Raw genomic sequence first — 26,861 nt, 5'->3', positions numbered from 1 at the left:
AAATCGGCGTCGGGCAAAGACGCAAAGACGCGACGATTATAGAAAATCTCGAGAGAAACCGATCGAGCGGTTCAAACGCACGAAAATCGCGTCGCCCGAGTAACTTTTCCCATCAACGGCCGGGAAAGAAAGGGAAGCGGTGGGACGTGTCGCTGCGTATACCGCGTAAGAAAACGTACTTTCCGATTCAATTTTGCTTTTTCCTCCCGGTAATATAATACGTGTCAACAGGCTGATCGCGTTCGCGGCTACAAGAGACTCCATAGGCGATGGGACATTATAGACATATTCGCGCAGGCGTCCTCAGGCTTTTCGCCGCGGCGCGGAGATAACTCCAGGAGGGAATTCCACGAGACCGAGAGCGAGGCAGTCGGCGCTGAGCCATCTTCGCGCGATATCGTCCGTTCTACCCCCTTGATTCTTGCGTCGCGGCACAGGAGTCCGCGACCTCGCAGGATGATCCGAGCGCGCGAGCTTAGATTGATCGCGACGTAAGAAGGAGAAAATACGGTCGTGAGGAAGTTGGGTTACATCGCGGCTGAAAGTCGCACGAAGGAACATTTCCGAATTCCGCGGGGGATCCATGTGCTCGCAGCATGGCTATCATGCAGTCCTGTTGCTGTTGGCAGTCCGTACGGAGGGGCAGTTTCGCATGTGCGATTTATACCGGAGTGAGTACCGCGGCGGTTTAATGACGAGTGCGCTTTAATGAGACGGTGCAGACCGCGAACCGAATCGCTGAAAGGGAAATTGGCCGAAATCACGAGTAAGAGCGAATGAAAAAAGGTGAACTTTCCAGATACATTGTTTAACACGCGAATTTAGCTCGATGGGACACAAACGCTACTTTCCTACCTGTACTTTTTGATTTTTACGCATGGCTGTTTGCGCGCCTATTTTAGCACGAGACGAAATTGATTTCGAAAGTTTTAGAAATTTTAGAATATTTTACACGTGCCGATTTTTTCACGCGTGTTTAGTCGCAAAAAGTGTGAAATTTTAGATTTTAATATTTAGACTTTGTTTGTATATATGTAATAAGGAGTAGCAACGATAAAAAGCAACCATTGCAAAAAAATATTGTCATAAAGTTGTAGATTATATCGCATTAGATGCGATCAAAAGCTTCTTGCGTTGCAATGTGAAAAAATGTAACAATTTGTGCAACAAATAGAACAATTTGTCTAATAGAATATGTTTGATGAGTAACCGGAGATAGATACGTGTACGTTTAATGCACGACTTCATCACTTTTGGTGGAGCTGTCATACGAATTAGTAGTGCGAGTCAATATCGAATCGTGCGTTTTAAAGCGTAACGCTAAATAATATTACGATATATCACATAATTTTCAAAATTCTCCTTTTCGTAACAATATATAAGAACACATAGATCATAAAAAATATAAATCATGTAAAAATATATAAAAGATCCGAAGATCCCGTGATTGGAAATATATCCAACCACATTGCAAAATATATCGTCGCGCAGATATGTGCGCATTTCGTAATATAATTATATAACGGAAATTACGCAAATACTCCGTTAATGCGCAACATTCGTATGTCAATACGAAGCCATTTACTGAATCAAATTCAATTATGTCATTAGTCGAGCGCAACGAAACTCGCTCGTAAGAAACGGCGAGATTAACTGGTGGCTTTCGTATGGTTGATAGTAAGAACAAGAGTTCGCTCAATCAATCTTTAATATCATATATAGTTTCACTTGCTGTGGTGAAATTAAACGCCACCGCATAAATTCCGCTTTGGGACTTACCTTGTTCGTAACAAGAGCGTCTAAAATGATTAGACGCATGCTTGGCATAGAAATATTCGTCAAAGTCAAAAAGAATGTTTGAAAAATATCAAGAAAATATCTAATATATTTCTTAATGTTTCTTAATGTTCATTTCGAATTTTATGACGTTCTTTTCGATCTTCACGTTTTTCAAATCTAACATTGTAAAAACGAAATTGTTTCTTGTTTGCGCAAGTATAAAATTACATTTTTCGCACATTTCCCAATCTGTATAAAAAGTTCCTTTTTTTCAAAATACGAAATCAATACTCTTGCGTCGATAAAGTAATGAATATAGTATTAGTGCATTAAAAAAATATATATCCCGCATCTCTCAGCCATGATACAATATAAAATAAAATAGAACGTCAGTGTAAATACACAAAAGTAATTTATGATCGGTGATTATATCGAGCCAATAATATATGAAGAGTCAAAGAATGAAACGATGGATTCGCAGCGCTGGAAAAAGTATATTCTGACATTTTACTTTTCTTTTTTCTCAAAATAATCTCGGGATATGGAAGAAAGACTTCCATATTTTTTATCAGACTTATTAAAACACAAATATAAACAAATAGAAAAATAGAAATGTGTTTTGACAGAAATTCTTCAACGATTTGTTTTTTTTTTGTTTCCATGTAAATCGACTCCGAAAGGCACGAGAGGGACAAACCGTTGTAAATTTTATATGGAGATACATCGCGAACGCAACACGTAATATTGGACATTTGATCACTATCGCAATCGACGGTTTATTAATAATAGAACATTTCATCGCGTATACCACGTATTCCGGTTGCATCATTGAACCGACTAACAACTATTGATCAGCGTGTCCTCTCGGGAACATATCAATTCAGACGAAATATGCATATTTGCATGAATATGTGCGATGTTACACCCATACGCATACACTCATACGTTCGCGTATGCGTACGCACTTCCTCACGAAGTCGCTGCTCGACGCGACACATTTTTTCGTCACTATTTCCGCGGAAACAGCTGTAACGACTACATAAAAAAGGGGGAACTCGAACCGATATATTTTGCAATATCCGCAAAAGCTTTCGACTGCGAACAAGGTCGCCGCAACCTAGCACTCGACCCGCGGACAATTTCGCCTTTCGGATTCGGTCCACAGCGACATTTTTCGATTTTCCTTTAATGGACAGAACGCTTTTGAATCGTAAAAAACACCAGACAATGTGCGCGCAATGCATTCTCCATGTTGTCAATTACATTAATTTGTTTAAAGAAAAATTTCACCAACGTATTCGATTCAATCTCCGTGTGATGAAAGTCGTGAAAGTGATTAAAAACGTCGACGATTTTTCTCGATTAAAACTTTGCGTAACACAACCGCGATAAAAACATATTAAAATACGAATTTGCATCACAATTTCCCGGACAAAATAAACGCCGCGTATTTTCGTTATTCGACGCGAAAATATCCATCTCGTGTTTCGTTACAGTGTGCGTGTACGTGCTCTCATTGCGACACAAGCGTAACGTGGAATCGAAACGCACTTGTTATATAATAAAAATGCTTCCCGTTCGCGGATTATTACGAGAAGCGTAAAGATTAGATAGAACGGAGTACAGAACGGAGGAGAGTATAGCATCCGCGCGCAGGGAAGACGAAAGGAACTTCGTCAAACTGTTATCCGACGAGAATTTGCATAATTTGAAATGAAATTAATAATACTCACGAAACATACCCAGAGCGCGTAGAAGTTACGCGAAAGTCATATTGTTAATTTCCGCGGGAGACTACCGCCGGAGGGAAGGAAATTAAACACATGTCGGGCAATCTTTATCTTATAATCGCTAAAGTTAAACGGAACGTAATATAATCGTCGTCGTTAACCTTCCGCCTATCTCCCGATTATCTTCCGGGCGAAGAAACAGTGCTCCTTTAACCGCCGAGCGTACTTTAATTCGCGGCGACAAACAGTTAGGACTTGACGCGCTCGCGAGAGAATCTTATTTTCCGGGGATCAACGTTATCATTGTCGCACAGTTATCGTTACTCCTCGCGGCTGCGAATATTCATAAAGAGAACGAGAAAAATAAAACGAAGAAGAAGGGGCAAAGTGCGCGGCGCCGGTTAGCCGGCTCCATTAATTGTTTCATTCGGTCCTCAGGTGCTGATTACAAAAGCCCGACCTCATTATACACTCTGTAACGCCAGGCAGCATTTATTCTACGACGTCGAGCTCACACCAATATCTGATCGTGTCACTAACCATCTACAATAATTGGCCAACTCGAAAGGACCGAATTATTTGACACATGCGTCCCAAATCTGTTCATCAGCCTCGACTTGCTTTCTCTCTTCTCCTGGGAAGCTTAAACATCCCCTTGTCGCCGAAAATCTATATTCTTTCGCTATCCGAAAATATATTATAGGCTAGGTTTGCTGGGCCTCGATTCGCCGATAATCAGACTCGCGACAGCGTTTCTGCTAGAGGAAATTCTTTTTTAAAAACCCATTTGAAAGTACTTTCAAGGTGTGATACGATGCAACAAAGCAGAACCGCGCTTCCCGATTGATGTTTATGCAAGGCGTCGCCATGCGAATCGCTTTTATCGTCGTTTAAAATTTAAAAGCTCACTCGGACCGCGTCGTTCTTGATGGATTTATAGAACGAGAGATTCGAGTGACCATAAATACGATCCTGAAACGGAGGGTCGAGCCGCGCAATATGCCCAGTCAGCAAGCTCGAGGGGATGAGAGACGCGATGAGACGGATAGGACGAAGCTGTGAGACGTGTTTTTGCCTTTTTCCCACCCCTTTACCGGTCTCCGGTGCACGGTTTTAGCGGCAACAGCCTCCGAGCCCTTTTAATTTCGCCATACAGCACGTTAAAAAAAAAAAGAGAGAGAGAGAGAGAGAGAGAGAAAGAGGACATCCGAGATTCGAAGGCGTCTGACCCGAAGCAATAACGGAAAAAAGTTGATCCGCGACTTTATCCAGAACTAATTAATTATATGCATATCCAGCGTGCATGATCTCGCGACGCGTCACTTAAAAGTAATATCTTCCCAGGAAACGCGACCGACGTTTATTAATTCGATATAATCAGTCGCAATAAGTATATCGCGCAAAATATTACGAGCATGCATATGTATGAGTTTCAAATTTATTCGTAATTATATACGGCGATCATGTTGTGTGCGACGGCTTAAAACAATATTATTTCGGGAAAACGTTCGGCGGCAGCGAGAAACGTTTAATTTAATATAATTTCCTACACATTAATTATACCAGTAAAATATTGCAGGTTTATGTGTCTGTAGGTGTGCGAGTCGAGAATTTATTTATAATTCTCAAATTAACTACCGGTCCATTAATATACACGAGCATTGTCGTACACGCGCGTGCACGTTATAATCAAGATATGCTTTTACATCGAAAAGAAAAGTAATAGGAAATGGAAAAAAAAAGAAAAAAAAAGAATCAACGAAAGCCAGATCTGGGGCAAAATAATTGTTTTCGTTGCGGCGCTTCTCCGATGTTAATTAAAAGACGTTTCTTCGGTGGTTAGATCAACGTTGATAAATTTAAATAGTCGAAGCGAGACGGAAATATTGAGCGTCTCTGTCATCCGTCGCATATAAATTAATCTAAAATACATGTAATACTCTCTCTCTCTCTCTCTCTCTCTCTCTCTCTCTCTCTCTCTCTCTGCAGACATGTATGGATGGCCACGCGCAAGTAGCTACGATCGATCGTTTTATAAAGTTTCCCTCGCCGCTACCACGATGATCTCAATTCTCTTTTTCAGTTTATTTTGCAAATAAATCTCAATTGTATGAGCGCGTGTGCGTACAAACGTTCGCCGCGGGGAAGAAGTTCGACGTCGCGTCTCGCGCCCCGACAAATTCTCCTCTCTCTCGCGCGCGATTTGTTCTCGGAACAATGCTGAGTGTTAAACTCCAACTGTGCTATTCGCTTTAAAAATAGTGAGACATCCGAGCCTTAGTATTCACAGCATTGCCGCGCGTAAAATCGTCATAAACAATACGAAAACACGATACGTATACTAGAATATGACACGCGAATGCGACATGCGTGTTGAAAATGTAAGCGTACTCTGCGTTGTGTAAAGGTCATTCTACAATACGTGTCGTAAGTTGTAAGCCGTAAGAATTGGTGAATCACAGTCGATTATAACAAAAATAATCGACTATAATTGGTCAGTTCTTACGGCTTACAACTTACGACACGTATTGTAGAATGACCTTTACAATGCGATATCGCGTAAGGTAACGACAATATATATATATATATATTGTACAACTTTTCGTTTAATTTAAAGCAAAACTCACACGTCGTACGCTCCCTCGCGCACCACTCGTTGCAATATTAATTAATATCACGTCATATATATATATATATATATATTATATGAGTGTCCTCAGGCTTAACTCGCGGAAGCTTGTCTATCTACGGACAAACAAGCCGAACTAATGTGTCTGGCTGGACACCCCGGGGAAATTCAGCCGCCTAATAAAGCGCGATGACCATCGTTTAATCCTTTCAGCACTAAATTATTTTGAACCTCGACGAAAAGTTCTATGCCAAGTTCATTTTTAAATTCAGCGCATGTATTCGAAATATATTCACTGCTCGAAATTCGGGAAATCAACGACCTAACTCAATATTTCTGTATTTGAATATAAAAGGTGCAAATATGCAAAGGCATATAGCTAAAACTTATGTATGTTTGTAGAAATTTAAAATAGAGATGCGAAGTAAGAAGTATATTATTATAAGAGAAAATTAAAACAGCATAAACTATTAAAAGAGAGAACAATGTATATACAATGTATGTAAAATATTATGTGTAATCAAATGAATAGGTATATGAGAGTAGGTACGTTATTTATTTATTTTCTTTTTTTGCAGGAGGATAGAGTGGAATAAAGACATAATAAAAGACATAAAATATTTAAAAAGATAATATGAAGGCAAAAATATGATTAGAATTATATGTAAAGTCACTCCGAGCATATCGTTTAAAATATTAAGATACAAATGATGCCGTAATTATTTCGAGCAATGTATATATCGAAATATGACGCAACTTTTTATTTGTAATAACGCAAGTAGTGATTTTAACCCCGGAGCAGTCGCGTGGGTGACACGTGTCAACCAATCTTCTTTTTTAATATCTCTGTCTATCTTCTTCTCTTTCTCTCTTTATTGATAAAATTTGCAATTTTAAACGATCTCTGAATGAACTAACATTGTAACGTAACAATCAACTGATGACACAAATCAAGAATATGAACAATGAAAAAGGAGCATACCCAAGATTTATAAAAAAAATAATTTAATAAGTTTTTAACTATGATTTATAACTGACACTGTGTATCGGTAAATTCGTATTTATTTTTGAAGCGCGACTGCTCGAGGCGATCAATGAGATTAAAAAAAAAACCATCAACTTAGAATTCTTTGTTTACATTTCTTACTCACCGAAACGATGGAAGTCAAGGTTGGCCATACTCTGCTGAAACATAGAAACGACCGTTTTAATCAATTCGAGGTTAAGTTTAGGTCAAACAAATACGCATAGATACGATTCGATCAACCTTTCGCGATCGTAAATTCGAGTTATCCCAACAGTCGTTACAGTTAACTGTAGCCCGGATTTCGATTGTAAAAGGTTAAATATAGAAATACAGAATCTATGAACTTACTATCGAGCCAACCCTGCTTGGCCCGAACCGGTTCCTCCGGGACAGGCATCCTCTGGAAACCACAGCGATGTGGTGGTTATCGGTGGTGGTCGTTCCGTTCGCAAAAACAGCATCTGAAACAACGAGTAGTTTTCCTGTTATTAGTTACGAGCGGCGGTAGAAGGATCGCGCTCGATCCCGACAAATTAGGAGGATGAAAATTAGAACGTGACACTCACCCTTCACATTTTGCGTGGATGCTCCCGCTGCTCACTCGTGAATCACACGCGATCACGACGCGAGTACCGTACAAATTAATTAACACATATACACTGATTAACACACGCGAGAGCAGTAATAAATTTCGCGACACTTACGGAGAAGCGACGAACGACGCCATCGACGCTTCGCGAAGGAACGCGACATGGACGAACATGTCGCGCTTTTCGCACGTTTCGCCATCGTACCGACAAACGCGCAATTTCGAACGCTTGCTCTCTAAAATTTTACGACACTCCCGTTTTGTCCACTGTAATGACCGATACGCGCAACCGCGACGTCGATATCGTAAATTAACGTACGAAAACTAATAATCGTACACGATAAATTCGCGACACTTAAAAACACCGGACAGCGTCCCGGCGAATGATGCCATCGCGATGCTTCGCGAAGAAATGCGGCGTATCCGGACGTGTCGCGGACTTATGTGCTTTGTTGACATGTTTTGTTATTGCGCCGGCAAGCGCGTCACTTCTCTGAAACGCTCACTCTCCAAATTTGACGACGCTCCTGTTATTTACCGTAACGGTCGACGCGCGAAAGCAGCGCCGAACGACGCCGTCGATGCTTCGCGAAGGAATGCGATATACACGGGCATATCGAAGGTCTAGCCGTTTTGTTGACACACTCGTCGTTACACCGAAAGACGCCTAATCTTGAAGGTCACGCGTCCTTGGTGCGCCACCGCCGAATTATGCCGAGCGCCCGCACGTACGGCGTTTTCACACAATCAGCATGTATTATCTACCGTAATGTTCGATTATCCGATGCACATTCCGACGTCAGTTATAGCGGTCCTGTACTATGCAGCAGTTGCCGCTGAAGACCGTCGCACACAAAATGACATAATGCGTTTGCATCGCGTAAGATCGTCTCAACCAATGAAGAAGTCTAGGAAAAAGTTATATTATTTTGTAAATGAACATGGCAACTTTTTCCTAGATGCTCATTAGTCGAGGCGGATTTACGCATATGCATCTATGTCGTTTTGTATGCCACAGCCTTTACCGTGTATTGTCTGTCCTTGTTTACTAGAACTTTGCTAGGTTAGAAAAGAATTTCGGAACGATCAACGGACTTTACTAGCGTCGTTTGCGTGACTCATTCGTGATCATTGCGTACATTACATGGGGAGAATTAACTGAATAGAAATAATACAGAACCTGGACTATTTCGGTCTCCACGTTGCAATAAAGTGATCGATAAATCAACCTCCGTGATCTTCGACGTGTCGCGCGCCCGCCTCCGTGCGTCTGCTCTGAATATAGTCACGATACAACTCGTGCATGAATGTATCGAATTCGATCGAACTCCGGTGGAGAATGTTTTCCTACCTCTTGGATCTTAACACTTTTTAGAGCCTTACAGAACCGGAAATCTGGCTGAATATTTCAAATTTTAAACTCGTAATTTCTTAAACTGCAAACATTCGCGCTCGTTCTTCTCTCATTTTCGGGCGAAATATTATAAAACACGAATCACGAATCGGAGCTATCCTTGAAACTCGACCGCCGTCGTCATGGTCGTCTTGGTGCCGAAAAGCCCATTTTAACGAACGTCAAATGAAAACGAGGACGTTGGTATATTCGTTTAATATATCAATACTTGTTTATAACATCGAAACCCGCACAGGATTGGATGGCATCGACGAGATCTCCCTTGCTGACGATGCCCGAATTAAACTAACTCGGATTATTGCAACGGACATACGTGGCCTTCCGGCTGCAAATTGGTAGCCGGATTGCCTCGAGTGCCAGCGCAAAATCGAATTATTCTCTGGATATTGAACCGCCGTCACCTGTCACAGCTGTTTTTACTTCCCATTTGCGTAAATCGATACCGCAACGTATATACATATATATCTATAAGCTAAGGACATCTGCTGATCTGAAGATCAGGACATCTGTGCAGGACATTTCGATCCGGTGGAGACGAGATTCAATTGCGCGAAAAGATGCCAATTATTAAGACGCGCAATGTATATGGACGAGCGTACGCTGAATTACATTCTGCTTAAATAAAGACAGGCTAGAAGGCTAGAAAGGCTAGAAGGGCTAGAAAGGGGCTTAGAAATCTCTTTTCAATCTTATTAAAAGTTCGACCATAATTGACTAAAGTTTCGATTAAAATTTTTATCGGATTACATCGCGAGTGAGCGCACGCGTTAAATAGACTCTATCCGGGCCGTGCTTATTACCACGCGGGATAATATGAAATCTCGCGGAAATTGGGAACACTCTCGCTCGGTTCCAGATATACTTCGCGGTGTTGGCTTTGACTACCGGCATGGTCCTGCTGGAAGAGAGCCAGTACTTGACGGGGAACCGCTCTCTGCCGGAGTCGTCCAGCATGCTGGAGGCGGGAACCATATCGCCGAGTAAGTACCGCACGTCGTCGGTCGCATAATCGCGTGTGCGTAACGCGTTATAAAATTCAAAAGCGAGTTCTACTGCGAGTCGACGACGCGCGAGCGTATTTAATTTTTGTGCTGTAACGGGGGAGATATACACCTCTCTCTCGTGGTATATCACGCATGGAATTGTGTACGAGAGCACTCGTGTCCACAAGTAGTAGTCGGCTTCGCTTAAAACGATATCTGCTTCTATTGCTTCAGCGACGGTTCGGTTCAACGCAATGCTGCTTGTCTGCTCCTGCTGCGGCGTGCTGTGCAGCCTCCTTCTTTTGTACGGCTTATTGAAGGTAGGGCCAAATTTCGGAGCAATCGATAGAATGTGTCTAGCGTAGTGTTGTTTCACTTGTCCGTCCGAATTAACACGCAGATCGCGTAGGAGAGATTTTGGTTGGAAAAGCTGTAGAATATTCAGACGAACTGCTTGTCTTCCCTACAATAAGTAGAACTGTCTCGTTTTTTAGACGCTCCCTCTTACTTACATCAGACAGAAGAGAAACGGTGAAATCCCCATCTCATCATTTTACGAAAATTTTTCCCTCTTTCCCCCGCGGCGAAATTTATACTCATGTTTTCGTGTCTACGTGTATTATAAGTTTACCCGAATAAATTTCCCTTCCTGTTGCCCTGCACACCAAAAATCATTCGTCTTCCTCAAAACGTCGGATTTTCGCGGGCATTTTCACATCTATTATGTTTGTTACTGAACTCGAACCCGTGAAAATGTGCTGGAAGATACTTTCGCTTCCACTTGGAACGTAATGAAACAGCACTATCGCTGCTCCCCCGAATGAAAGCAGTATGAAAAGCTACAGGTATGACGCAAACGCGTTGTTCCCAGGAGGTACGTTCCATTAAACGCAACGTAGAATGGACATTTGAATAAACGATTTATATGAGCTACTGCTAATAAATTTCTCAATGCAGCGTATCATTGATGGAGGGAGTTCAATTTTTTATTTACATCTTTCTTGCATTATGTGTCGTGTATGTTTGAGTATATACAATCACAGATAAATTTTAAAATAAAAATAGAAAACCGAACTCGCCCGCGCGCGCTGTTCTTCATTCATTGCCAAGATTGTGCGATACGATTACGTAACAGACGAATATATCGATTCTTCATTTCGGTCTATCAATTTTTTCCGGACATATTTTCTCTGAAATATCTCACACGAGGTTTTATTGTTGTTCTCTCTCCCCTTACTCCTTCTCATTTGCGCGATATTGACAAATACTTTTCTTACTGACTAGAGGGGTTTTTTCGCCACGACATTGTGCATACACCAGTCGTCGGTAAGGCGCAGTACAATTCTCTTTGCGTGTTAGATATTATTACGAGTGACAAAGATCATAAACTCGCGTGGACGAGCGAGGAAGGGAGGGAGAGAGAGAGAGAGAGAGAGAGAGAGAGAGAGAGAGGGCGAGTGCACGTTAAGAATCTCATTATTCTGAGTAGATCCGTTTGACTATGACGAATACCGTTAATAAAACAAACCGTAACAGCTCCACACGATAAGCACCATAAGTGTACATTCATAAATGTTAATAGCGGCAGACGCCGCTAATGACAAGCTTTCGAGGGAGCACGCGCGCGCGCGTAACGCATGAAAAGTGTCTAATTTGAAAAAATCAACAAAGAGAATATACCCGCCGCATATTACATCGCATTACCGAGCATTTTGCGGAAATTTCATGTTACCGCACTTTTCCGCGTTTTATTACTTCAAAATACGAAAATCGCAGACTGAATGAAAACGCGTTATGCGTTAACTTAAAATTCTTGAAATTCGCAAAACATTCCGTTTGCTACGAAACTGAATCGCGAGATAGAAATTTCACAGGAAACACGCGTGCATTTCGCGAATATCGCTCATTCCCGCGTAAATAATTGTTCCCAGGATCGCAAAATGTTGCTGATTCCGTGGATCATCGTGGTGATCGCTTGCGGCTTCGTCGACGTAGCGCATTCTCTGTACCTGATCTTCGTCGCTGTGAGTATTTTGCAGAGCGCTTTTTCGAATATATCTTCACACAATAATTATCGAGGGTAATTCAATTATGACTCGATAATAATTGATTCGCTTATTATTATTATTATTATGTCAAACCGAACGATAACTCCGAACTCTATTCAAGCTGCAACATCTCACTGTGGGTAATATCCCGTTTAGCTGGTCAATTTTTTTATAAAACTAACTCACATAGGAAACGCAGAGATAAAAAATAGTTTAAAGATCGAACAGGAAATTAACGACGTAAATTTCTAAATATATAGTAAGAATATTGAAGAAAGAATTTTTTAGTTAGTAGTTACCCTCTCCTCATACGTATGATTTCAATATTTATCATTTTTATTATATAGAAAACTTTCATATTGAATTTATAATTAATAACGTGTTAGAACGCGTTGCACGATATAAATTTGCATATAATACATTTTTTTATTGGACAGTTTTACGCAACATGGCGATCTATTAAAATTTTCAACGATTTATATAATATGTACTTTCTCCTTTTTATCTTCGTTTCTTTCATTTTTTTGAACGCTCGAAAGTTACGAATAAACGATCGCTTAAAAGGGTCGTAACTATTTTAGGAGAAGCAGCGTCGTGCTGCGCGAGAGTTATTAAAACTAAAGTTGACAGTCTTGCAGAATAAGCCGTGGAAAATCCAAGAATACATTCAGCGGAAAATAACACGAAGCATATTCGCGTTCGTTTTCGCAAGGCACTGCCATACTGTCCAGATGCATTTGAATATGTAAATTAGGTCTAACGAACTAATTGTAGCTAAATTGGTTTGTTGTTGTAGCCCAACTTCATCCCGGCAACGGTTATGCTCTACACGTTAAATTTCTTCCTCCTCTGCTTGAACGTAAGTACTCTCTGACTAAGTAATGTTGCATATTCGTCACGGTCGTAATCGCACATAGAGATCGCCAGCAACCAGCAAAACTCGTCGAAGGATATCTCAAGTTCCCCGCGTAATAAAGTACAATAAGACAATATATTCTGCTTCACAAATGATAATGTAAAACATAAAAGGAGCCTAATCTCTTCGCAGATGCGATCTTCGAAGTGAATTAACACCAAGTAGAAAACGAAAGAAGAAGAACGAATATTAGTAACCGTTAATAAAAAAAAACACTGATTACTAATTATCCGAGTGTTATTCGATTATTCGACTGCTAATTATTACACTCGTTACTTATTTTCGCAGACGTTCAATCGCTCAGCGTAAATAATCGTGCCCCTTACAGGTGTATTCGCTGTTATGTGTCATCTCGCAGTACCAAGAATATCTGGCTGGTCGCGGCACCGCCGCGCATGACTACGAATACAGGGTTAGTATTTGTCGAAAAGTTCACGAGAGAGCGGAAAAACGACGGGGTACGGGAGAAAGAGTAAAGTGGATTGCTCGGTCGCAGCCGCGTCTCGCGAAAAGCTTACCCGGCAAAATGTAAATATATGTACGAACGTATCGGGAATGTACTCCACCGAGATGAAGCAGACGATTCGTGGGAGTATCGTATAATGCGAATATGAGGATTCCCTCTCAGGCTATAGTAGCAGCAACAGTAATAGTAAACACACGGTAGAAAGCGATCCGGTGTAGGTATCGCTCGGGCAACGATAGAAACGAGAAGAGCGATAACGCTGAATCAACGGTTAGTCCACGGAGGAGGAGCGCGATCGCATGTTTCCTGAAAGCTAACGAAGTAATGAAGTAAGAGGATATCCGTAGCAACGTCCATTATTTCGTAATCAATATCCCACGGAAATTGATCGTACGTTAGGTAGTCCGCGTTGTATCTTCTTCCTCCTCGTCTTCTCTTTTCCGTACGTCACAAAACGCAGCATACGAACCTCTTCTCTCTCGTCGCAAGTTGCGTCGACATGTGCGAGCAACATGAGGATACAGTCTCTAAGATACTATCCTTGCCGATTCGAGGTCGATCTCAGAGAAACGAGAGAACAATAGCCTGAGACGATTTCCTCGTGACGGTGCTTCGACTTGAGTTGCAAACCCTTACGAAAGGACTTCTCGCTAAACGTGTGTGTTTTGACCGGCGAGCAACTGTTGAATCATCGCGAAATTTGTTCGCTGTAAACACGTCTCATAGGGTACTCTTTGAAGGTTCCAGTGGTAAAATACGTAACTCAGCCGCCGACTACGACCGCCACGTCGTGTTTAAGTTCACGAAGAGGGGCGACCAACAACGAGACAAAGGCCACGCCGACTCAAAGTCCCACGGCGTGTCACAATCCTCTCTTATCGGAGAGAAGTCCCACTGGGGGTCGGCTGTCGAGAAAACACGTGCAGTTCCCCGATACAACGTCGCCGAGTCAGGTACAGAGACCAGGTAATCACGTGTATGTTGGTGTATCTTTGTCTCGCGGGGCTGCGAAAGAAAGCGAGAAAGAGGAAGCTGAAAATTAAAGCAGAAGAAACGTCTCGCGCGTCGTTCTCTCTGCTGTTGTCGTCGACATCTCGACAGGCGTCTCGCAAATTCGCGCGTTTTAAGCTCTTGCTCGATACCAATTTCTGCTGTCATGGCTTTCCTCACTCGTCAACGGAAACCGCGATTGTTGTGACGTGTCATTTCATTCCCTGTTTCTCTCTCTTTCTCCCTCTCTCCCTCCCTCCCTCTCTCTCTCTCTCTCTCTCTCTCTCTCTCTCTCTCTCTCGTTCGCTTGAAAAATCGTCGAATATACGCGCGGCAGCGTAGCAAATATTTCGCGGTAAAAACATCGCGCCGCGAAAATGAATTCGACGTAGTTCGAAATATGCGGCTGTCGACGGAATTGAAATTAAATACTTTCATCTTCTCTTATTACTCACGCGCTTTCACGGTAACACTATCCAATATGGTCCTAACCGCGGGGTTGCGCATCGACTGAAACTATCGCCGTACCGCCCCATCGATTGCGTGAAATTTTTTTATTGGTATTTCCTTTTTCATCGCTCCAATCTCACGTGCTAGATACGTCGATCTCGAACGTCAATTCAACGTTGTAATAAATATATCCCGCTGTTAACCATTCAAAGCTGTGCATCGGATAGCTTTGAGTAGTTAAACCTGAAAGTGAACGAAATTATAAAACGACGTCTCGCGTAACTGCCGTCGACGACAGTAATGACGACGATTGCTTCTTGAAAATAATCCAAATTTTCGAGAAAAGAAAAACTGTGACATGTGACACGTGACACCGAAAAAACGAAGAGCTGCTTCTCTACTTTTATATTCGTTTGCTCGTGCTTTTTTGCCCGTCCAACTTTATCCTTTGTAGATAATTAAATGAGCAGACGACGCGGATAGCTCTTTGAGGTATCTGTTACGCACATGCATGTTTCAGAAATGCCAACGGCAGAAATCCCGACTATATGCTCGCCGAAAATTGAGCGCAATAATGCAAAAGCCTGGCTGCAACCTAATGACGCCATAACGATCGTGGTCAGCCAGTCCTCCCCGTCAAGCGACGATGGACACGTCCATTACTCGTGAACAGGAAGGAATATATTCGACCAAACGTGGAAAATTGTTAATAGTCCGAATGTATGCGAGTGCCATGTGCACTTCGCGAACGTACGCGAGTGTGTGAGTGAATGGAAAGGATGGATGATGAAAATGATGCCTCGATGTAAATATATAAATGGATTTTTATAAGAAAAAATCTGTTACAAACACCGTTGATTTACTTACCTTTGTCAGAATCCTATCTACTAACTTGTGACGTAGTAACGATCACTTGCGCTCAATCGAGCATGAAGAATTTCGCCCGATTTCAACCCTTGGCCGCGAGCGAGTCTCTGCGAGTCTTCACAAGATCCATCAAAGGTCTCGAGGACGATTCGCGTCAGCTGCTCGGGACACTCAAAGACCGATAAACCGAGACGTTAAACAGAGAAGTTCCCGTCGAAAGGGAGGGAACATCGAAAGGTAAGAGAGAACGTTATCGAAGCGCAAAACGTGAGTTGAGCGCACCGCCGCTAAATTACAACTCGATCGCCGCTCACGTCCTCACCCTTGCGTCAACATCATTAATGATTAATTCTCTAATCACTTTGGTACGTATCGTTATCCCGCGAGATTACTGGCAGACATGTAAACCCAACATCGAGATCAAACGGCACTTCCCACAAGCGCGTATAAGTCACCTTTTGCCGAAAGCGGATTACAACCGTCAACCTTCTCAGCTCTCAGCTTCTCATGGGCGTTCAATTTACTCAGGGAATACATGACCATATACAAGATCGCAATGGCGGGCAACCGTTCTAATTCGTTAGCGTCCACGTGAATGTGTCGAAGATAAAGGTACGCTTCGGCCAGTCCATCTCGACCGAAGAGAACATCAGCAACATTCGCCTACAGCAATAATCGATCAGGATCATCGATCATCGACCCGAAAGGACCGTTTCCTCTTCAAGTTAGTATGCGTCTGATCAAAGATCAATCCCATAATCAGACCCATTTCAGCCAGCAGGCTAACGTCCTACAACGTAAAACTTGCCGATCTGATGACATCTCGATCGGCGAAGAGCACGACGATTTCGATATCGTCACGATACGTTGTAAAAGAAAGACACAAGTTACATATATGCGTGTTAAACATTGAAGAAGTCAAGGTCGATGAAAAATATCTTCTTATGATTATTTGACGATTGTTAATTAGAAACGTCCAGAAAAATTCCAGTTTTGAAAGAGTTTTCATCTGCAAAAGTTTTAAGTCCAAGGCCAAACACCATCTGCGATTACCCGGGATGAATAAAATTTCTCTGGGCCCAATGTCGTTCGCCAGATCGATTTTCACGGCTAGCTCGATAGTGTCCGCTTTCTTGCTAACATCCTCGTTGCCTTTCGATTGAACAAGTGTTTTTACGGCCTCCTGCCTGTCGTCGCGACACATCAGATGGTAGACTTCGGCAATCAGATGAAAGTGATCATGAACACAAGAGGTACAAGCACGATCGCGCACACGAGAGAAAAACGGAGGAAAACGGGCCGCCAATCGAATACGCGATCAGAATGCCAAATTTTGCAGAAACCGCAAAGAACGATCCCAGAATACCGCGGATATTCGCCGGGGGAAACTCACCCAGATATATCGGCGACGCCACGTAGATGCCCAAAGATAGCCCGCACACGAATCTCGCTACATATAATTCCCAGGAAGCAGAGAAGTGACGGAAGGATGAAAAGTTTAAACGTTGAGTTAACTTTTGTCAGGTCGAATCTATTTTCCGATCTCGGACGAGAACGCAGTCTCTTCCTACAGATATTACGTCAAATCGAGAGGTAATTATAGAAAATTGCTTCGTCAAAGTCGAGTTCTCGAGTGAGAAAATCAATTTAGAAAAGTGGACAATCGAGATAGCATTCTTTTTTAACCAGAGTGACTCTCTGCGACGTACATTTAACAACGTACGTCGCAGAGAACAGTTGATATCCAGACGAACGTTGTCTCTGTGTCTGTTTTAATAAGATCACGAGATGTTTAGGAGCAATCACCACTGTCGTGCAAATTTTTTTTTTACGAGTGCAATATCACTTTAATTCTCTCTCTGTTTGTTGCGATTAGCAATATCGTTATTGATATTAATATATACAGTACACATTAATGAGAAACGTATATCCGATAAAGTAAATTAAAACTTACACGTTGCTATAAAGCTACATCACAAATTAAAATTCACAACGTCCGAAGACTTTTTGATCGTGCTTTCTCTTTCCTTTTTCTCCCCCTCTTCGTAAATTATTTCTTCATATTTTCGATGAAAATTATGCTACGTAAAGATTCTTATGTTTCACTGATATGTGCAAAAAAATGTTAGCAAACACGTAACATTCATCCATTAGAAAAGGAAAAGATATATTTACAAGAAAAGATGCGACAAATTTTTATCCGTTCGTCCATTCGCTGAAGTAAGAATGGAATAATTAACAGCCGAATCGAAAATTTGTTTATTTTAATCAATACTGCGAGGATGCCTTTAATCCCACAAGCAATGTAGAATATCGCTCGAAATATTCATATAGAAGGCGTGTAATTACTCACAGCGACGCTGCGAAGGCTATCATTAGCCAACCAATTATCGTGGGCACAGTTGTAGCTATTATGCTGCTTTTCCTGCCAATGAAGTTCACGATGAATATAGAGACGATGAAACCCATACGGACAAACCGACAATAAATGAAGACGCCGCCTACGAGTAGTCAGGCGTGGCAGCTCATCGTCACTGTCGTTCAATTTTGACAGAATAAGCGATATCCGGTCAAGAAATTGGCCAACAGACATTATACTTATGTTGCCTGGTAAAATAATATATTTCTAAGGGGATTGACGACATTGTCCTGTAGTAGGCAGGGAAAAATTATATTTATAACAAAACTTATTTTTTCCTGAAAGATTATATCCGATAATAGCATAAAGAAAAGCAAAATTTTCATAAAAATAGCAAACACCTTCAAACAAACAGGTTGTATTTCTTCCCGATTATCACGATTATCACAGTAAGCTTCTCCATTTTATTTCTACATTTTAATTCTTCTCCAATGCCACACCTATTCTATTATAGCCATAAGAAATATAATACCTTGGTGTTAAAAGTATATAAAAAGTATTAAAAGTATATAAAAAATCACAAATTTGTTGAAAGAGGTAACAATGCTCTTTACAGTAAGATTATAATTCCATTGCGTTTTTTATATCAATCGCTTTGGCCTATCGGGAAATTCTTAAAAGTTTCCTTTACAACGTCCAAGTCTTCGCTCCTCTCGAGAGTAAGTTTAATTTCAGTAACTTTCCGTTGATCACTCGGTAGACTTGTTTTGGTTGTACAGCTTGTAATATCAAATTACTTAATTGCTCGAATGCAATTAGTGCGATGCCAGACGTCAGCTTAAACTTAAGCTTAATCCCACAGTCTCACACCGCACCAACACTATTGCGCTCATGCTTACGTTGTAAATTTCAAGCGGTTACAGTACAGATTATGTCACGCGAAGTAATTATAACGGTAACAATGACGTATGCAGGTCACCCAAGGTCAAATTAAATTTGTAGTTAAAATAAATGGTTTTTTCAACATCAGTTATTAAATATCCCGATTAAATTAAGCCCATATTTAAAATGAAATAATTTCTCTCAACGTCAAATTATTAAGCATTTTAATTAATTTGTGAGGAGATATTTGTAACGAAATTTTCTCAATTATTAAACAGTCTGCATTATTCAATAGCTGACAAAAATAATTTTTCTTATCACAAGTTTATAAAGCCATTATATTGTTAAGCGTATATATAAAAAGCTACAATCTATATTCTTCATATTTTTAAAAATATCACATACGTATGTGTGTGTGTGTGTGTGTATCTAGAAAGAAAAACATATCAAGAAGTATCACTTCATCGCATAGTTCCTTCGTCAATTTTCGGAACGTACGGAAACGAGTTTTCTGGAAAAATGTACGTCGTTGGATGGCAGATATAAACTCAATTTCGAGACAAGTTTCCCTCGATACACTTCGCGAGGAACGTTTGCAGAGAAAAGATAAACGTGCAAGACTTCCCCTCTCAATTCAACGTTACGCGCGTCGTTTGCTGTGCAGCTTGTTTTGTATTTGCTTCATGGTCTTGTCTTTGGTCTAGAGTATATAGAAGAGCATGAATAACACATCGAAGAGATTGAACACAGTGAATATTCAAAAGCACACGTGCTTTCCAATATCGTAAACCAAATTGAGATACCATTTCATAACAGAAGTGAACGAACAGAAGACGTTCGTCAACAAGGCGATCCTGTAGCAGTAGTTGTTTGTAAAAAAAGATCTGGTTAAGAGGTATCGTTGTTTCCTGGAAGCTACAAAAATAAAATAATAGCAAGATAAAAAGATAAGTCAAATATATAGAAATTTCCAACTACAATATAAATATTAACTACAATATATATATAATATTTCTACAAAACAAACAGCTTAGAAAGAAATCCACTTTTAGATTTACGTTATCCAGATAAAGCGTACTAAAAGATATTCAAATATAGCTGAGAATGGTAAACGAAAAAATTATCGTAGTCGAGGTTACATAAAGAGAAAATAAAGGTCACTGGAGTGTCGGAACAAGCAATTGACGGTTATTGTGTATCGTTTTAATAGCAAATTTATTATAGATTATACGAAGATTGATATAATCTTTCAGCGAGTGACGTTTCAAATGGTATTATATAAATGTTGTATTAATTACATAAGTCGACATTGACAATGAAGGGATCGTTTCAAAAACAATTCTAATTGCTCAGATATCATTTAACATTAATTGTACACTACTATATGGTATACACAGGCCTTATATATATATATATATATATATATATATATATATATATATATAATGAAAGCTATGAATTTCAATTATAATTAACATTAGACGACATTTGTGATAACATTTGTCCGTCTCTATAAATACCGAGCTAAAAAATTTATATATATATATATATACGAGAAATGTGTGTGTGTGTGTGTGTGTGTGTGCGCGAGCGCGCGCGCGCGCGTGTGTGTGTGTGTATATTGTCAAATCGACAGTATAAAGTTATCACAGATTTACGAAGTGTTTTGAGTACGCAGGTGCGTCGCAGCATCCTATCATTAAAATAAATTATTTACAGCAGTAACAACTTTGTTTTTTCAATTTTCGTAATTTCAAAGCACGTAATATTTTGCTATAAGTATATAATTTTAATTTGCGAGTATACATATGTATATATATATATATATATATATATATATATATATATATTAACGCGAATATACAATGATCGTTTGATCGCCCAATGTTATTTCAGAAAACAGACTCTTTGTTGTTCGAAGGAAAGAAAATAGGGAGAAGAGAATCACAACGCAAAAGAGAAATCGATTGTAGAACGATGAATGTCGCATTAATAAATAAAAGCTCGATATGGCACATTTTTATATCAACACCGCATATGTTATAAAAACGCGTATGCTTATATGAGCATGTATAAATATGTTTGTTATCTAACTATACAATTTTAATTTACAATCTAATTATACAATTTCATATTATTTATAAATTATTTCCCGAATTCTATACAACGTCAAGGCGCGCTCGTTAAAGTACCTGGAACCAACATCGTGAGTAGACGCAACAATAACAACAGTAATAAATCAAGCAGTGTATTGTACCCATTGAATACTGCTTCATAAAAGCAAAAGTAACACATTTACATGTTACTCACATGAAACCGCAGTCGATCAAGTCATGTCTATCGTGCATTCTCCCCATAATCTTTTTGCAATAACAATTTACCATCATGGTAGTTTTATGCAAACATTCCTCAGCGGAGGAATGCGGTTTTATCTTTTCTTTCAATAAATATTCACGATGTAAGGAAATTTCTTCGCTGCGAATTCAAACTACATATTCTTTCTGTCGACGGTTTCGTTAACAATTGTGAATCCATTCACTAACGTCAATAATACACTATACAACTAGTTATGTAATGTCTACCGACAAAGTGTTATGTTTACAACTCGTAATATTACAAGACTCTATTGGCCAAAGACTAACGCTTCTTACCCCGCATAATAAATATATATTAATTACAGCCTCTTAAAAAATCTACGGTGTCAATACTCTTATAATCTTTTATACACGTAGAGTGAGGCATTTTCAGTTTATTCACTCCTAACAATAGATCAATGTGTCATTGAATATCCGGGCAGACAGTTGTGCTTTTTATAAATATCTATAAAAAAATATCCCTCTAAAGACAATCGATGAGAACAAAATTGTTTACTTTGCTATACGCGAAGATTTAAAAAAAATAAAACGATCATTATTTAAATAACAATCATTGAAAGTGTCAAACAAAAAGTTTCGTCGAAAAAGGACTAGTCTAGTAAAAACATAAATTTAATAAATAAATAAAATATAGTAAAAACAAATATAAAAACAAATATGAGTGTACGCTCAGATTTTATCGCAGAATTAACTTTAAAGATGCGATGCTGTATAAGCAATTGTTTTTAAGAACACGACAATGCATGATGAAATTTTAAGCGTTTAAACAATGTCAAAAATATATCGACAAAATAAAACGGGAAATGAGATGTTTAAGGAAATGTAATCTACTACCAGATAACTAAAATAAAATTTCATAAAAGTGCAATAGGGTAGATAGAGCTCGGACATTTATTTTCTTCTTTTTGCATGTATATGTGTAACTCTCCTCACATTTACGCATAATTTAAGAACATATTTAATATACAAGGTTATTATCGAGTAATAAAATGAAAAACCGATTCTTCGCGCAATTCACGTCTCATATACATGCATAGGCATGCAATTATTATGTTCAGTATCATTCCGGTGCATTCGTTTATACATTATATACATGAATATATTAATTATCTTTTAACATAGTTGCTCTAAGTTAATTTACTGTATACCATAACTATCGAGAGTTATAGCATATAATGCACACGTTTCCCTTTACGAGTGTAATATTAATATCAGTTTTTATTTGAAATATAGTGGCTAACCAAAAGACGTGTCTCAATGATCACAAATAATGTAATTGGGTCTGCTATCTGTAGTTATAAAATAATGTATTGTGCAATAAATACGAAGCCTACAGTTGGTAACCGAAGAGACTCGTCGCCGTCCGCATGATAAATCCATTCAAAACAGAAAACGATTTGCCGGAATATCAATCGCGCCGCAACAGCTGCTAGATGGTGGATTCTCATCATCAGAATTGTCGTACCGTTTCTGAACGGACCGCGAATGTCGTCCAGATAATGACAATGTCGCCTGTTGCTTCAGCTCTTCTATGTAAGCTATGGTATCGTCCGCTATCAATCCCTGCAAGTGTTTACTCAAGGTCAATAATTCGGGCCTGTCGTCCTCGTACATCCCATCAAGAGCTCCCGATTTTTCATAGAACAGTATGTAAGGTGTGTCCGGCGGCTTCAAGTTCTTGAACTCCTCGAAAGTGGTGCACGACGCAAAGCTATCGTTAAACTTGTACCAATTTTGCTTAGAGTCGCAGGCGTATGTGAAGTAATGTCCGTAATCCATATTATAACCGGAATGCACTACGGCGGCATATAAATTATACGTTTCAGTGATCGAACTTGGTACCGTGGATACCGGCAACTTTATGACATCGTTGTACACTACTTTGTGGCGCAATTTCGTCCTGAGCCGACTGTCAAAATCGTACCGAAAGTGTTTCAGCGACAAAATCAGGTGTGCGGGCGCCTGTAAAATTGTGATGATTCTGTGCGCGTCACACAACTTCATACATTTGTCACAGCGGTATTTGTTTTCGCCCGTGAGCTTCTCCGGTGCGAGATAATAGTTGATGAGATCTTGAACCGAGACCTCTTGGTTCTCCTGCATCTCTTCAGGAAAACATAGTTGGAGATCGCGAAATTTGTCCGTGTTGTGTGAACTGGTATTACACTGTGCGCACTGGTAAGTAATCTTGGACTCGCCACCTAATACTCTATGTACAAGAGACGTGGATGAGATAACCGTTTCTTCACCACCTACAGATTGTATACCACTGTCGGTGGAATCTGAATGATAATCACTGAGCCGTTCCGCTTGTACCAGATCTTCACCTGTTATAAAAACATTACGAATATAATATATACAGCGAATCGCACAATAAAAATAATTATATAATAAAAAAAAAGATAAAGTTGAAAGAAACATGAGAGCATGTTTTATATGTATAAAATAATTTTCTTATTTCTATTTTAGTAATTGCCATCATTACCTTGTGGAAAATCCGCTAATGATTGCGTTTTTTGACGGAACATCAAGCCTTCAGTTAGATCTTCTTCGGTAATCCACCGCTTGATAGTACTGTCTGTAGAGTTTGACGCAGAAGTTATTCTGCTCTCCTGTATTTCGATTTTAGATTTAATACCACACGTGGAATCATTTTTCCCATTGGTTGTATTAATTGCTTTTTCTTGCTCGTGTAAAACATCCAGAAGATGACTGTATGAAAAAACAATTTTGTCAATTGCAAATGTCTTAAATTTTTGTTCATCACATGTAAGATATCTTATTAAAATATGCTGTAAGGTAAGATGTTTACATTTTTTAACCTAAAGTTTGCATTAATATATACAGGTACATTAAATTTCTTTTAACTACAAATTCTCGAAAAACCAACTATTGCAGTAATAAAGTATATACCAACCAAAGAAATTCAGAACTATCCTGTTGTTGCCCAGGTAGAAAATATGATGGTCGTGATGCTTCAAATATTTCATTTGGTGACAGATACATCCTCTTGGAATATAATAATAAAGCAAACAAATCCTGCAGTTTCCTCAACAAAGGCATTCCTCCTGTTTGATTCACAAGGCAATTCAGTACCTCATGACAAAATTGTCGAGTCATCAGTAAGGCTTGCAACACACTATTCATGTAGCATGTATTTCCAAGGTTTTGAAGCCCAACTTTTCCAGACAATTGTCCCTCTGGTTCAAGAATTGGTTCTATCATACAGGTATCGACTAGCCATAATGGTTCACGATAAAATTCCTTGATAATATGCATGCGTGGCAAAACTGGAAAAGACTTTTCTACATTTTCAGGTAGACGATAGGCCGGAAATCTTATACTGGCTAATTTCACAATGTCGACTAAGTGCTGTATACATTCTCTGCTGGATTCTGAATCTTCTTTCATTAAACTACTTATCAATGTAGGTACAGTTTTAATCAATTTTTGTATAACTTCCTCAGAGCTTAGCTTTCTTAGAATGTGATATATAATAAAGGAAGAATTATGACGGATTAACGGTACCACTAATACTTTGCACATAAGATTCAGTATGTCTAATGAAGATTCCATGACTTCCAAAAGAACAGAATATCTCTCTTGTCTTTCTAAGCCAAGTATGAATTCCATTATCCAGATGCTGAGTTTCTTGTCACGCCACTTTGGAAGCCAATTACATAAAACCGTCAGTGCCTGTACTAATTCATGGTTTGACTGTGATTGCAACAGAATCCACTCCACTGCCTGCGGAATAAAACTGTTTTCTACCAGAGCCAATATCACAGCTAATCCCGGGCCTGGCTCCTCTTTTCTCTTCCTATCCGATATTATACGATACAAAGTTTGAAGGCAGTTGAACAGGAGTTCATGACCGCTGTTCTTGGTATTGCTACAGACCACCTTCAAGAAGTTTTTGATCTTGCTGGCATTGTCATAGAACTCTGAGATTTTTTTAGGCTGTGGAGGTAATTGGAAAGTCGACAGCCTCACGATCACTGCTTCACATAGTGCCGTGTGATCGGCCGACTTGGGCAGGTACACTCTATTATCTAGCATAGTCTTAAGAAGCGCGGCCAAATGCGACATGTCCCTGATGTCCGTCTTCTGCAGCAACGCGGCGACGTCCTTGGAGATCGGATCGGCGTCGTCGGAGTCCGATTTCTCCTCCACATGCGGCAAGATCCACGCCATGATTTTCGGCACCTCGGAAATGTTCAGTATTTGGCTGTGTAGGATATCTCTCAGAATATCCTCGAAATTGAGCAGTTGATTAAACGCTCGATCATCACGTAATTCCCTCAGCATCAACCAACCATCCGCGATCTCCGCGTCACTTCCCACTACTATGAAATCGAAGCACCGTTTAATAGAGATTCGCAAATAATGTTCCGCATCATTCGGATGGCGCATTGTCAGACTATACTCGGACCCTTCGCCGTGGCTTATTCTACCTTACAATTAACGATACGTACTACTCCCATCAACGATCCTCAGACTGACGGCGAAGCTCACGAAGGAAAATCAGAATGACCTCATGGTGGGGCAGAAGAGTAAAAAGCGAGAAAGCGTTACGCCATAAATTATACGATGCTCAAGAAGAATAAACCAAAGACACAACGGGGATTTCCAGTAGCAGACCGACCAAATCCTGTCCTCCCATCTTCGAATAGTAGTGCGAGTCAACAGCATACCACACCACTCCACCGTTGTGTCGGTGTGAATGCCACTTAAACGCGAGGCGCGCGCGCGCGCGCCGCGCGAGAACGACTCACAAATCGCCGCGAGTTTCTAGGGACACGAGCGCGTCAATCGGCGTTGGCGCCGATGGTGTCCCCTCACTAGTGGAGTTTCGACGGGAACGCTCGTTCGGCACGGAGCGCGAGAGAGCGGCCAAGAATAGCAAAGGACACGCGAATCTAGCCGTTCCGTAAATGAGTGGCTGGCAGAGGTGTACGACTGAAGGCGACCGACCGAACGACCGCTCCCTCCGATAGTCCGCGAGTCAAGTCGAGACTCGAGGCGCGTCCGACAATACAGTTCGCGACGGGAATACGGCTTCGCGCGCGCGCGCGCGCCAGGGACCCATTTCCCTCGTATATGGAGCAGATTCGCGGGAAACGCCTATTTCACGTGCCGTATCCTCGCGCCCAGTGAACGCAAGTGCGTATGTGTGTGTATATGTTTGTGTGGACGTGGAGCGCGTATGTATAGTGCAGTCGTCGCCGTCGTCGTCGTCGTCGCTGCCGCCGTCGCCGTCGCCGTCGCCGCCACCGCCACCGCCGCCGTCGCCGTCGCCGCCACCGCCACCGCCACCGCCGTCGCCATCGACGAGTATATATACGAAGAGCAAAGTT

General features: G+C 40.5%; 3 protein-coding genes across 6 annotated transcripts; 1 reads left to right on the top strand and 2 right to left on the bottom strand.

Moving 5' to 3' along the window:
* Positions 1–380: 380 nt before the first annotated feature.
* Positions 381–15,850, top strand: LOC105192637 (uncharacterized). Of its 3 annotated transcripts, none has more exons than XM_025298320.1 (8): positions 381–671; positions 10,025–10,148; positions 10,386–10,471; positions 12,083–12,175; positions 12,996–13,058; positions 13,444–13,527; positions 14,322–14,534; positions 15,542–15,850. In XM_025298320.1, the coding sequence occupies exons 1-8, from the start codon at positions 597–599 to the stop codon at positions 15,629–15,631; spliced, it is 828 nt and encodes a 275-aa protein (XP_025154105.1). In that variant the 5' UTR covers positions 381–596; the 3' UTR covers positions 15,632–15,850. The 3 variants fall into 3 exon arrangements, with proteins under 3 accessions (XP_025154105.1, XP_011155207.1, XP_025154107.1); XM_011156905.3 differs by having other exon boundaries at positions 14,322–14,547; XM_025298322.1 differs by having other exon boundaries at positions 505–786; positions 14,322–14,547.
* Positions 15,851–16,308: 458 nt separating this feature from the next.
* LOC105192660 (facilitated trehalose transporter Tret1) lies at positions 16,309–18,357 on the bottom strand. Its single transcript, XM_019840149.1, has 4 exons — positions 18,246–18,357; positions 17,135–17,359; positions 16,922–17,103; positions 16,309–16,551 (listed from the first exon to the last, which is right to left on the bottom strand). Exons 1-4 carry the CDS (start codon positions 18,355–18,357, stop codon positions 16,309–16,311), a joined length of 762 nt encoding a protein of 253 aa, XP_019695708.1.
* A 4,014-nt stretch (positions 18,358–22,371) lies between these two features.
* LOC105192636 (ubiquitin carboxyl-terminal hydrolase 35) lies at positions 22,372–26,371 on the bottom strand. 2 transcript variants are annotated; one of them, XM_011156904.3, is made up of 4 exons: positions 25,980–26,371; positions 24,422–25,850; positions 23,990–24,216; positions 22,372–23,831 (listed from the first exon to the last, which is right to left on the bottom strand). In XM_011156904.3, exons 2-4 carry the CDS (start codon positions 25,810–25,812, stop codon positions 22,885–22,887), a joined length of 2,565 nt encoding a protein of 854 aa, XP_011155206.1. In that variant the 5' UTR covers positions 25,813–25,850; positions 25,980–26,371; the 3' UTR covers positions 22,372–22,884. The 2 variants fall into 2 exon arrangements, with proteins under 2 accessions (XP_011155206.1, XP_011155205.1); XM_011156903.3 differs by having other exon boundaries at positions 24,422–26,371.
* Between the last annotated feature and the right edge of the window lie 490 nt (positions 26,372–26,861).

This window comes from Harpegnathos saltator, unplaced genomic scaffold, assembly GCF_003227715.2.
Source record: "Harpegnathos saltator strain DR-91 unplaced genomic scaffold, Hsal_v8.6 scaffold213, whole genome shotgun sequence".
NCBI lineage: Eukaryota > Metazoa > Arthropoda > Insecta > Hymenoptera > Formicidae > Harpegnathos > Harpegnathos saltator.
Note: the sequence above shows the minus strand (reverse complement) of the source record. Positions and strands in the feature narration are given on the sequence as shown.

What these genes read in the sequence shown, in the direction of transcription:
- LOC105192637 (XM_011156905.3), top strand. Translation starts at nt 597, where the DNA reads ATGGCTATCATGCAGTCCTGTTGCTGTTGGCAGTCCGTACGGAGGGGC. An exon ending in TGTACCTGATCTTCGTCGCT is followed by an intron (nt 12,176 to 12,995) that starts GTGAGTATTTTG and finishes TTGTTGTTGTAG; the next exon opens with CCCAACTTCATCCCGGCAAC. An exon ending in GAGTCAGGTACAGAGACCAG is followed by an intron (nt 14,548 to 15,541) that starts GTAATCACGTGT and finishes TGCATGTTTCAG; the next exon opens with AAATGCCAACGGCAGAAATC.
- LOC105192660 (XM_019840149.1), bottom strand. Translation starts at nt 18,357, where the DNA reads ATGGGTTTCATCGTCTCTATATTCATCGTGAACTTCATTGGCAGGAAA. An exon ending in ATCGTGCTTGTACCTCTTGT is followed by an intron (nt 17,104 to 17,134) that starts GTTCATGATCAC and finishes TGATTGCCGAAG; the next exon opens with TCTACCATCTGATGTGTCGC. An exon ending in GTAATCGCAGATGGTGTTTG is followed by an intron (nt 16,552 to 16,921) that starts GCCTTGGACTTA and finishes TTATTGCTGTAG; the next exon opens with GCGAATGTTGCTGATGTTCT.
- LOC105192636 (XM_011156903.3), bottom strand. Translation starts at nt 25,917, where the DNA reads ATGCGCCATCCGAATGATGCGGAACATTATTTGCGAATCTCTATTAAA. An exon ending in GATAGTTCTGAATTTCTTTG is followed by an intron (nt 24,217 to 24,421) that starts GTTGGTATATAC and finishes TTTTTCATACAG; the next exon opens with TCATCTTCTGGATGTTTTAC. An exon ending in ATTAGCGGATTTTCCACAAG is followed by an intron (nt 23,832 to 23,989) that starts GTAATGATGGCA and finishes TTTTTATAACAG; the next exon opens with GTGAAGATCTGGTACAAGCG.